Genomic DNA, 12,864 nt, shown 5'->3' on the forward strand with positions numbered 1-12,864 from the left:
TTGATGATTAAGATGATGTTAGTTAGTTAGTTACTTGTTAAATAAATTTTAAGCCGCACACTTCATTTTGTTAAATTCTAAAATTAACGCGTATACGAGCCGATGACGTAATGTAGAGGTTGTGTTAGTCAAGTTACAAATATTAGTGTACACATTGTTTTGTTTGCTAAACTCATTATGTTTGGCAGCTAATAAAGAACAAAAGAAGTTATGATTTATAATAACCGACAAGTTTTTTTAGGGCATTCTTGCGAACTCATCTTTTTCACGTCATCATCCCATTTTAGCCATCCAAAACTCCCCTTCTGTAATGAGCTTAACATATCAACTAAGAAACAACCTAAACAACTACAAGATGAATATCACATAAATATACAATTAGCCCTAAATTTGACCTAAGCCTAATTATCTTAAGTTCTTAAATAACAAAATCAAGATCGATTAACACACAAGAACCCTAATTCGTGACTAATTAAACACTTCCACAGCACAAGAATCGTCGACTCGGGTTTGCTTTGGACCTAGAGATCCGATAACAAGTCCTTGCACCACACGAGCATCGCACATCAGATCGATCAACCACCTGTGACTTGGAATGTGAGTCGGAGGAGTATTGACTTTACTTGGATTGAGACATCATAGATGAAAAGATGAAGAATTTAACACCATCGATCGATGAAGCAAGTGACATTGGTGTTATAACAATGATATGAGGGTTAAAACGTAATTTTGTCAACTTTTAACGGGTCAACGCATGTTTGACTAATAGTAGGAGGCATATTGAGCCTGTCGAAAAAGTAGAATGGTTCGATACACGTAATTTAAGAATCAGTGGTTCAAACGCCATATTGCACATGGAGGCAAATCATAATTTTCTCATTTTATAATAAGGGCATGTTTGGGATTGAGTTTGAAAACACCTTATTGGCTTTTTTCAAAAAGCCAATAAGTTAAATGGTATTTGACAATCACAAAGAAAAAACTTTTTATTTTAACTTTTTTAAATGGTTAAGCCTAAACACTTTTCAAACTCACGTGTGCTAAATAACCTCACACACTTTCCCCAATAACCCGCAGTAAGCATTTGTACTCAGTGAGTACCATTGTTGACGCATCAGATCTCTTGATCTTCATCCTCCCTATTCTGTTGAGGTAACTGCAATCCCTTATTTTATTATTATTATTATTCAACTGCGATTTAAAGTTTCCACTTCACCATATGACTTGTTAATTCAACATAGATTTTTAAGCGATCAGCAGCATTGTGGATCTACTGTGATATCGTTTTCATTTTAGCTCTTTTCAATGTTGTTAATTTTATCCGTTTGAGATAACTTTCAAATACCTGATCTGTTTTAGTTTTACTTGATGATTAAGATGATGTTAGTTAGTTAGTTGTTAAATAAATTTTAAGCCGCACACTTCATTTTGTTAAATTCTAATAATAACGCGCCGATGGCGTAATGTAGAGGTTGTGTTATTCAAGTTACAAATATGCACATACTGACCACAAAAGTAAACTTAGTGTACACATTGTTTTGTTTGCTAAACTCATTATGTTTGGCAGCTAATAAAGAACAAAAGAAGTTATGATTTATAATAACTGACAAGTTTTTTTAGGGCATTTACACGCTTTTGACTTTGCTACATTTCTTTCTGTAGAATGCCATATTTCATGTGTGGAATGTAGATAAGCCTTGATCTCATTTCAGTTGATATTTGTTTGCCTGTTGTTATAATGATACACGTTGTTGTGTCTAGTTTATACGTAGTTATTGCACAACCTTTTATCTTCACTTTTGTAATATACATATGCACAATAAATGCACTTCTTTACATCAGTTATCACTAAGACGGCTTCATGGTGTTATGTTTAGTTATAATGGCTGCACAAACTGAATCAACCACTCCCAGTGTACAAGTGGTTGGCAATGCCTTCGTTGAACAGTATTATCATATACTTCATCACTCTCTAGATATGGTTCACAAGTTTTATCAGGACTTGAGTTTCATAAGCCGACCAGATGAAGATGGTGCAATGATAACCGTGACTACCATGAAAGTAAGTTAGTCTTTTGCTTCAAATTTCAAAATATGTTAGTTTTAAGATATCAAGATTATATTTTTCTATTTAACATATGTTTTACCTTCAGTGTTACCTGCAACATCATCGTAGGATCCCATGAAAATAACTTAGTCTTTTGCTCCAAATTTCAAAATATGTTAGTTTTAAGTTTAAAAAATGGGATTTCTTTTGATTTTGTCTTGTCATGTTGCTGATATATTGCATAATTGTATATGACGGTAATGAAAAGATGGTATTTATCTACTTTCATGCAAACAAGCTGGTTTTTGGTTCAAACTGAACCAAAAACTGGAAATTTGATTTTTAGGTTTTTGAAAACCCTTTGGCTATAGTTATTTTTTTGTTATCATAGTGAGTTTGGTTCAGCTATTTGGGTTTTACCATTTTTGTGTATGAAAGTTTTAGACCGAAAACAAACGGCTAAAAGTAGTTAATATGGGCTTGAAACTTTGGGCCTAACTATTTTAATTAATGACTAATTGATTATTACACGTTTGAACCTAATTTTTTTTATTTGCACCATTAACTTATGTCTTATAAATTATACTTAAAGTTGATTTTTTAGCTTGGTTCGGTTTTTTGGGTTTTTGATTTGCGCAAAACCAACTGAACCTAAAAAGCCATTTATTTCTTTTAAAAAAACAAGAGTCTATTTTTTCCTGAGTTCTGTTATTTTTTGTTACGGTTCGATTACAGTTTTCTTCGTTTTTACTATTTGTGCTTGAATTCTGGGCCGAAACTTATGAATTGCGGCGCAGCTTGTTGCCCGTTTGCCTGCCACTCTATTGTAATCGTTTTATAGTAAATTATAATGAAATGGAAAATTTATGATTAATTGATTATTACACATTTGGACACCTTTCGTTAATTTTTTTTTTACAAATTAATTACATTGTTTTTTTTTCTGTTCAGTTTTTCCTGTATTTGTTGACGCAAAATCAAAACCAAACCGAAAAATCACTTAAAAGAAACACGTCAATTTTTTTTATGGGTTCGGTTACACAGTTATTTTGGTTACAGTTCGGTTATTTCGGTTTCATGCACACCCTAACTAAAATAGCATCAATGCTTTCGTTTGTAAATTAGAAAAAAGCTACTTCGTGTCTCTATTTGATTCGCCGTATCTTCAAGACTTCAACCACCCCCGTATACGGTATATCATTGACTTTTTACATCACGTTGACTAATTCATGGAACAGGGCATCAATGACAAAATATGCTCATTGGATTACACTGCATACAAAGCCGAGATAAAGACTGCTGATGCTCAAGAATCTTACAAAGACGGGGTGGTTGTTTTAGTAACCGGTTTCTTAACCAGAAAAGTAGATAACCGAAGAAAGAAGTTCATACAAGGTTTCTTTCTTGCACCACAAGACAAGGGTTACTTTGTGCTTAATGATGTTTTTCGGTATGTAGATGAAAATAAGCCAATGGATGGCATCCACATGGCAATTGAAGAGAGAAACAATGACCAAACACCATCCTTAATCCCAGGTGCCCTTCTGTTAATTTCTTTTACCTTCTTGGGTCAATTTTGAGCCTTACTCTTTTTAGGCTTGTAAACGAACCAAACGTTCGATGAATCGTTTGACGGTAAGTTTATTTAATTTGTGAACCAACACGAACAACATTTTTGGTTCATTTAGTTAAACAAACCAACATGATAAGATGTTTAGTTAGTTCATTTTTGTTTGTTAGTTTGCGTTTGTTTAAGTTCGTCTGTGTGTGTGTTCATTTAAATCTTTTAAGTCCATTACCATAATACCATTCACTCTTATTTTATGTAACAGTATATCACCCATTACATTTTAGTCTAATTTAATTTTTTAGGCTCAAACAAATTGATGATCACGCTTACTTTTCATTAGTGAGTGCTCAATTGTGTTTGTTTATGTTCGTCCATCTATGTTTGATTATGTCCATTCGTTTATGCTTGTGAACCGTTTGTGTTTATCGTTTGCAAACGCCCTGCTTGTGGTGCGCACATATAATGTATGTATGTGTGAACCCTCGGGTGGGCCAAAGTGAAATTGCACTAATTTTAACGTTATTTTACTAATCTCGTTATTTCGAAAATAACGTTAAAAGTAGCGGAAGGTTAATTAGGCATCATGTGGTGGCGTTGATTGCCGAAAGACAAGGGTACATGCTCGGCTTAAAAAGGCGCGCCTGAGGCGTGAGGCGCTCGAGGCATTTTGTAAAACGCCTTATTTTACGTAAGGCGCAAAATTACATGAAGCGGCCTGAAGCGGCGCCTCAGCGGGTGAGGCGTGAGGCGTTTGAGGCGGCGCTTCATGTGATGCAGTCTAAATTAGGTTGAAAATGTAAATGTTTAGGCCCATCTGTTTAAAATATTAACGTTTGGGCCATCCGCAAAACATTACCCAGCCGTATTATATAAATCTTATCACTAAAACTTCAAATCAAACCACTATTTAACTTTCATATTCAAAGTTTATCTTCTCCGACTGTCAACCTTCTAGACGGTTCAAGTTTACTTTCTCCTTAGTTATTAGTCCCATCTTTTTAATTGGTTTAAACCCTCATAATTATTACACATTTGTTTATGACTCGAGGTATTTTCTCCGTTATTACTTTTTACTATATATTTTTTTATTTTTATTATTATTAAATGCTTGTGTAATACATTTTTTATATTTACTATGCTTGTCTTCTAAGAATGTAAGTGTTTTGTAACTTTTAAGTATGTTTTATAATGTTTAAACTATGTATTAAGTATTCATGCTCGGTTTTACAAATATGTTTTATCTTTATGATTGATTAACAAGTAAAATATGTCATGTATAATTAATTTTTAGTATTTTTTTAATTGAGCGCCTCACATACGTGAAGCTCTCGCTTCACGCCTAGCGCTTCACGCTTCGGCGTTTTGGACCAAAACGCCTCACCTCGCTTAACACTTTTTTAAACCAAGGGTACATGCACCAATCAGCCGGTGTCCCGATGGTTGAGTGTTATGTGCCTTATGTCTAAGGCTTGATGTAAAGCTACTATCGAGTCAGGGTCTCACCGGAAGCAGCCTCTCTATTCCTACGAGGTAGAGTTAAGGTTGTCTACATCTTACCCTCCTCAGACCCTACCATAGCTTTGCTATTGGTGGGATTTACTGAGTACGATGATGATGTTTTTCAAAACGAAGATTAATGAATGCAAACACATTCATTTTCTTAATGAGCGAACACGAACAAGAAAACTTTGTTCGTGTTCTATCGTTTGTTCTGTGAAAGAAAACGAACGAACATTCTCTTATAGTGTGCGTTCGATTTCTTTAAAGGTCTACTCTTTTAATACATATATTGACTTTTTCCGGTCAATCTTGACCTTTTTGTTAAAGAAGAAGCTCCGAATGTGGAGGAAGAAGCCCTAGATGTTTTCGAAACTGAGGACCCACCGGCCAATGAAAATAACTCAGTGGAACCGGAACCTGAACATGAACCTGAACCCGAAACCAAACCCACACCGCATCCAATTGAGAACATGAAATCAGTGGTTGAAGAATCGGTTTCTTCTTCAGATGAAGACGCTCCAAAAATGTCATACGCATCAATTCTAAGTTCCCAAACAAAAAAAAGGGGTCCTGCTCCTGGGCCCACAAAAGTTTATGTTCCTGCCAAAACCTTAAACCCCACGCCAGCTAAAACACAAAACAAAACTGTTGCTGCCGTTGCACAAAATCCACCACCAGAAGCACCTGCACCTATTGCCTCGAGTAGCATCAATGTTCATGATGACGGTAAATCTTTTTTTTTTACATTTATTTATTTGAAGTATTATATAATAAGTTATTCGTTTATTATTCAAGAACTCAAGCTCAGCTAATTCAGTAATAACTAGATAAAAATAGTACTTCTATTTACTAATTATTGTTATTAGTCATTATCATTAGGTTTTACTTATGCATCTGGGTTTTTTGTTTTGTAATGAAAATGCGTTTGGTTAAAATACAACTAATTTAACGATTTATCATAAATATTAACACCGTATATGTGTTTGCTTTATTATTTTATGTATTCGGTTATTAACAAATTATTTATATTTAGTTTAGCGTAAAATATAATGTATATATGTGTGAACCCTTGGGTGGGCAAAAGTAAAATTGCACTAATTTTGACGTTATTTTACTAATCACGTGAAAATAACGTTAAAAGTGGCGGAAGGTCAATCAGGCATCATGTGGTGGCGTTGATAGCCGAATGACAAGGGCACATGCACCAATCAGCCGGTGTCCCGATGATTGAGTGTTACGTGTCTTATGTCCAAGGCTTGATTCAAAACTACTATCGAGCCGGGGGTCTCACCGGAAGCAGCCTCTCTATCCCTATGGGATAGAGGTAAGGCCGTCTACATTGGGCGAAGATCCTCTTGCTAACACTCTCCACATATCTAATCGGACGGCGCTGAGGTAACGTGGGAGCCACGTGATTCAAGATCATTTGAAGGAATCTTGGATACATCAAGAATCTCTCACGCGCCACCGCTCGTCTTTGACGGTCTATTTCGTAGAACACCATCTGACTAAAGCTATAACGCTTGTTGTAAGTCAGTGCTGTCATCGCCGACTGCATCGTCGAACCCATTCCATCCGTACTAGCCTTTCTGCCCGACATGCACACGATCATCATGTGCATGAGAAAGCGCCATTGATCTAACAGAAACCCCTTGCGTCTCTGAGTATCCCCCAATGGAACAGAATAGCCCATTCTTAGAAAAGCACCATCTCTGAATGGAGCCACGAAGTCTGTAGGGTTATCTCTCGTTTCATCCCCAAACTGCAAAGCAACCCTTATCTGCTCAGAAGAGAACTGCACTTCCTGATTGTTAACCGCTGCACGCATAACTGGTGGCTCAACCCTGAAATCATACTCAACAGTCTGCCAGAAATCTTATATGTTTGGTAAAGAGATGGGCAGAGTTGTAGTAATAGCGTGGAAGATACGCGAGCGGATAAGAAAAGAGATGATCTCGCGATAATCATCTACACCGCTCGCATCCGGGTCCAACGTGATGTTCGTGTTATGCCCCGGGAAAAACTGACGGTTGTTGTCTCCACCTTCGTCACCACCGGCACCACCGGCTCCTGCAACAGCTGCCATATCTGCAACCCAAACGGTCTAAGTTAGAGAAACGTCGAGGCAGATCGTAACTTCGCTTATTACCATGAGCGAAGTTAAGATAAACATTAGTGTGCAAGCGAAGTTAGATATAGGGCGAAGTTGAGCACAACTTCGCCTATACAATAACTTCGTTTGATAACAGGTTAACATTTAAATAAAATTTAAGGCATCAGGCGAAGTTAAGCCTTAGGCGAAGTTAAGGATAACATCGCCCAATCATAACTTCGCCCTTGATTAATTAAAGTTTTAAAGTAACAGGCGAAGTTAATCCTTAGGCGAAGTTAAGAATAACTTCGCCTAAACAATAACTTCGCCTGAACTGAAACGGCAAGGTTATAGAAGGCCAGACGAGATGAATTTTGATAATTTGATGATTGTGGACTCTTAAACACATGATTTTATGGAGATCTAGACGATCAAGATGATTATGACCACGTGAAAATAAGTTTGAAAAGCGGGTGCTGAGGGTTTGAATGAACGGGGACAGAAATCGGATCAAAACAACCTTTGATTAACGCCATTGACATAGATTATAAGTTAGGACAACACTACACACCTTAACACGGATTGAAATTGATTAATATTAAGGTTTGATTCACAAGACAACTTCGCCGAGGGTTAACAGGTGATAAGTTCGCTGGGCTTTTGAAAAAGTATGAAGTGTTTGACTAGAAAATTCCTTTATATAAGGTCAAAGTTATATAGGCGAAGTTAGGGTTAACTTCGCTTACCCCTTAACTTCGCCTGTTTAATAAGTTCGCCTACTAACATAACTTCGCGTGTTATGAAATTTACGCAACAGGCCCTTATAATTAGAACATTATGCCATTAACTTTTAAAACTTCCTTTAAAGAGTAAAATGTTACGATCAACTACCAAGTAACCAGGTATAAAACCATAAAACGACATAAGTAAAATAAAATCTAGAAATAAAGAACACGGGATCAAATTTCAGTCTTGTCGGGGACTAGCATGTTTTTAGAACAGATCCGAACAGGAATCATACTAATTAAGTGACTGTCACATAGATCCATGTTCAGCTGTATTATGACATAAAGAAACAGGTTGTAAGCAGGTAAACAACTTAGTATGGTTTTCATCGCTTCAGTGATACGGGTTAGGTTCAATTGAGCTCAAAATATAAATGGACACCACATCAGAGATTGTGATGCCTCCTATCTACTCTCAAAGCTTATTTGGCTTTCCCCAAGTCACCCCGAGTTGACCTCGACCCGTAGTGTCTGATTAAGCTGTAAATACATCTTGATCATTTAGTGTCTTCGTCTCGTTCTCGGTCTTGCCTCTTGAGTGATAAATATAACATCATAGACTTCAGAAGGCTTAATAATAATAATTTTTTATTTTTATTTTATTTTATTTTATTTTTTTTTTAAATATTTACATAGTCTTAAGCTGTAGACTACTGCAAGTCCCGAATCTGGATCACTGCAGTTTCTTGACACACTATCTTCTCGAGAATCAGAACACTCACGGGCTCGTGTATGACTGGGTAATCACTTTTCTGCCTATCATTCGGAAAGATATATATGGAGACATATAAAACTCTTGATGAGTTGTCCCTTTAAATCGAGAGAATTTAGTTAGTATCACTTCTACTTTTACGCACCATAAAAAGCTACCATAACATACAATGGCTGTTCTAGAGTCTTTTAGGCCTAATAACTTCACTAGTTAAGCACACAGAAATAGTTTGTGTATCACTTTCCAAGGTTGGATCAATTTTCATATAAACATTGTAAAGACACTTCTTACGAAGTAGTAGACTTGAAAAACTATTTCATCTCCCTCAAAAATATTTGAAGTTCTATCGCCCCGTTCAAGTCAAAGTCATCAGGTAAACGGCTATCCTGAAGATCCAATGGGTCAGCTGGACCGACCACATACGAATATGCGTCCTTTTAACAAAGTATGAACGACTAATTTTCAGCGAGGAATAAAACACATCGGAAACCGCCCCGGTCACTTTCAGTCATCTGGTTAATGGCTATCCTCATAATCTATTGGTAGAAGTGAGGACCAAACATATCCGAAGATATGTCCTTCAAACTGAAGCAACCGACATAATTCTAAGCGATAGTGACGTTTTTTTTTGTTTTTTTTTAAGTAAAAACTAAAAATACGGTTACTCGGGATTGATCATCCCATTTAGCTCAACAAGGTTTTGAAAACGAGTTCTGTCAAATACTTTAGTGAACAAATCAGCGAAATTATCTAACGAATCAACCTTTTCGAGCACTACTAATTTCTTCTCAGCACAATCCCATATAAAATGATGACGAATGTCAATGTGTTTAGTTTTGCTATGCTTTACGGGATTGTTAGTTACTGAGATAGCAGCAGTGTTATCTATACAGAAAGGAGTATGAGTGAAATTCAGACCGTAATCGCGCAATTGCTGGTGTATCCAAAGAACCTGGGAGCAGCAGTTCGATGCTGCCATGTATTCTGCTTCACAGGTAGAGATGGCGACTGAGGTCTGCTTCTTGCACTGCCTGACACTAATCTGCCTCCAAGAAACTGGCATCCACCTGTTGTTGACTTCCGATTCTGATTGCAACCTCCATAGTCAGAATCCGTGTAAGCGACCAACTCCAAGTCTCCCCCTTTCGTGTATCACAACCCCAGCTTAGGCTTGCCTTTGAGATACCGCAATATCCTCTTCACACCCTTCATGTGAGATTCCTTTGGGTTTTCCTGAAACCGAGCACAAAGACAAACTGCAAACATAATATCAGGTCTAGATGCAGTTAAATACATTAAAGAACCTTTGATTGCCCGATATTGGGTGGTGTCCACGTCTGCATCACTGTCTGAGTCAGCACCCAGTTTGTGATTGACGCAAAGTGGAGTATCAAATGGAGTGCTAGCCTCCATCTTGAAGCGTTTGAGAACGTCTTGGACATATTTAGTCTGATGAATGAACATCCCATCTTTCTTCTGATCGACCTGCAATCCTAAAAAGAAAGTTAATTCACCCATTGCACTCATTTCAAACCTCTTTTTCATGACAGCTTCAAATTCCTGACACATGGCGACTTTTGATGCAGCAAAGATGATGTCGTCCACGTAGACTTGAACCAGAAGAAAATCTCCCCCTTTTCTCTTGACAAATAGTGTGCAGTCGATCTTTCCTCTTTCAAACCCATTCTCAAGCAAGTAATCAGATAAGGTTGCATACCAGGCACGAGGGGCCTGATGTAGTCCATATAAAGCTTTACTTAGCTTGTACACGTGATCAGGAAAGTCTGGGTCAGGAAAACCTGGAGGCTGCTCAACGTACACAACTTCATCGACTATATCGTTAAGAAACGCACTTTTCACGTCTAACTGGAACACCTTCATCTCATTGTGAGCAGCAAATGCCAAAAACAGTCGAATCGCTTCCAATCTTGCCACAGGAGCAAACACTTCATTGTAGTCGATCCCTTCTTGCTGATTAAAACCGTTTACAACCAGCCTCGCCTTGTTCCTGATGATTATACCTTTTTCATCTCTCTTGCATTTGAAAATCCATTTTGTGCCAATCGCATGCACATTCTTCGGTTTTGCAACCAATTTCCAAACCTCCATCTTCTCGAACTGGGCTAACTCTTCTTGCACGGTTTCGACCCACGAGCTGTCGTTTAGAGCCATTTGATAGTTCTTTGGTTCAATCTGGCTAATGAAGCAGGTGTACAAGCACTCGTTAATGATACCTGTTTCTTTGATGCTTGCGTAAACACAGGTGTCCTCATTCAAGCTTCGTCTTGTTTGTACACCATCAGACAAATCACCTATCACGTTCTCCAAAGGGTGATATTTATGAACTCCAGTAGTCGGAACCGAACTAACTTGCAGATTGTCTTCCAGGTTCGAAGATAGTTCATCAATGGGCGATTGTTGTTGAGAGTGAAAAGGATTGAAGAATTCGTCTTCTGTAGAGGCAGCAGGGGTATCAACAGCTATCTTCGTCATACTGCGGTCGTTGAACAAAATTTTCTTCCTCATCATAAAGAATCTGCGTAGCAATTCTCTCATCAACTTCTGCACACTCCAAGGAAGGCATATTAAAAGATTTAAAAAGCTTATCATAGTCGAAAGCCTCAGCGGGTCCCGTGCTTGGTTTTGGTGGTTTGTAACTTGTGATGTCAGTGTTACACACCACCTCAACCTTGCTGGTCGATAGATTAAAGACTCGTCTGTTGGGTGTCCCAACTACATATCCGACTAAAATACCCTCGTCGGCTTTCTCACCAAATTTTGAGTTCGTCTTTAATATCGAACACGGAGACCCGAATGGTTCGAGACCATTCAAGTTAGGCTTTCTACCATGCATAAGTTCATAACATGTTTTATTCAATCTTTTAACAGTTAAAACTCGATTAAGGATATAACAGGCTGTTGCAACAGCTTCAGCCCAGAACACCACAGGAAGTTTAGCATCGGCCAGCATGGTTCTGGCTCCTTCAATTAGCGTCCTGTTCTTCCTCTCAGCCACCCCATTTTGTTGCGGAGTATACGGGGCGCTGTACTGGTGGTCTATCCCTTTCTGTAAGCAAAACATCTCCATCTTGTAGTTTTTGAACTCTGTCCCATTGTCACTCCTGATGTATTTAACTTTTCTCCCCACGATATTCTCAACCTTGGTAATCATGTTAATTACCAACTGAACCGTTTCATCTTTTGTCTTCAGGAAATATACCCCAGAGTATCGAGAGAAATCATCAGTTATCACCAAGCAGTATGATGTTCCACCTAGGCTTTTTACATTTACGAGACCGAAGAGATCCATGTGAAGTAGGTCTAGGTTACTGACTATTGAATTGATCTTCTTGGTGTGATGAGATTTCTTATGTTGCTTTCCCTTTTTGCACGATAAGCATTGGTCTTCAAAGTTGAAATTTTTTAAGGGAGCACCAAGCACCAGCCCATTCTTGACAATGTAGTTCATTTTTCGAAGATGTATATGCCCCATTCTTCGATGCCATAACTCGGACTCCGATTCAGTTGCTTTTGACAGAAGACATGATTCTTTTGTTGCCATCTCAGTCGACCTCATGTCCATTACATATGTATTCTTTTCCCTTGGAGCCTTCATCACTATCCATGCTTCTGGTATCTTGAAACCAGGATATAGTACAATCGCTTCATTTTTGGTAAAGTGCACAGTGTAATCTTTGTCACAGATCTGAGACACACTCAGCAAATTATGCTTCAGCTCTTCAACGAAATTCACCTTTTCTAACTTCATTTTACCATTAGTTACCGTCCCAATCCCAGTAATTCTACCACCACTCTCTCCAGCAAAACTTACTCTGCCTCCCTGAACAGGTTTCCATTCGTGCAACAAATTCTTGTTACCAGTCATGTGCCGAGAACAGCCGCTATCCACAACCCATAGATTGTTTGCAGCCCTGTTCAACTGTTCCTGCACGATTAAAGCAAAGGATTAAAATCTGGGGACCCAAGACCTATTGGTCTTGGGTCGATTAAATCTGTTAAAAGGCATCCCATACTTTGGCTGTCCAAAGTTAGTATGAGAATGATTTCTGTAGTTCCTAAAAAGATACCTTCTTGTAGATTGACTATGAGGCCAACCAAACCTTCGTGAATTAAATGAGTTATAACCAGTGGTTTGAT

General features: G+C 37.9%; 1 protein-coding gene across 1 annotated transcript; it reads left to right on the plus strand.

The window, feature by feature from the left end:
• The first annotated feature begins 1,761 nt into the window (after window positions 1-1,761).
• LOC143590092 (nuclear transport factor 2-like) lies at window positions 1,762-6,031 on the plus strand. The gene is made up of 4 exons (XM_077070681.1): window positions 1,762-2,062; window positions 3,286-3,583; window positions 5,445-5,843; window positions 5,997-6,031. Exons 1-4 carry the CDS (start codon window positions 1,883-1,885, stop codon window positions 6,029-6,031), a joined length of 912 nt encoding a protein of 303 aa, XP_076926796.1. The 5' UTR covers window positions 1,762-1,882.
• The last annotated feature ends 6,833 nt before the right edge of the window (window positions 6,032-12,864 follow it).

This window comes from Bidens hawaiensis, unplaced genomic scaffold, assembly GCF_021521415.1.
Source record: "Bidens hawaiensis isolate Kalapana, Puna unplaced genomic scaffold, B.hawaiensis_p1.1 tig00038161_1, whole genome shotgun sequence".
Classification (NCBI taxonomy): Eukaryota; Viridiplantae; Streptophyta; class Magnoliopsida; order Asterales; family Asteraceae; genus Bidens; species Bidens hawaiensis.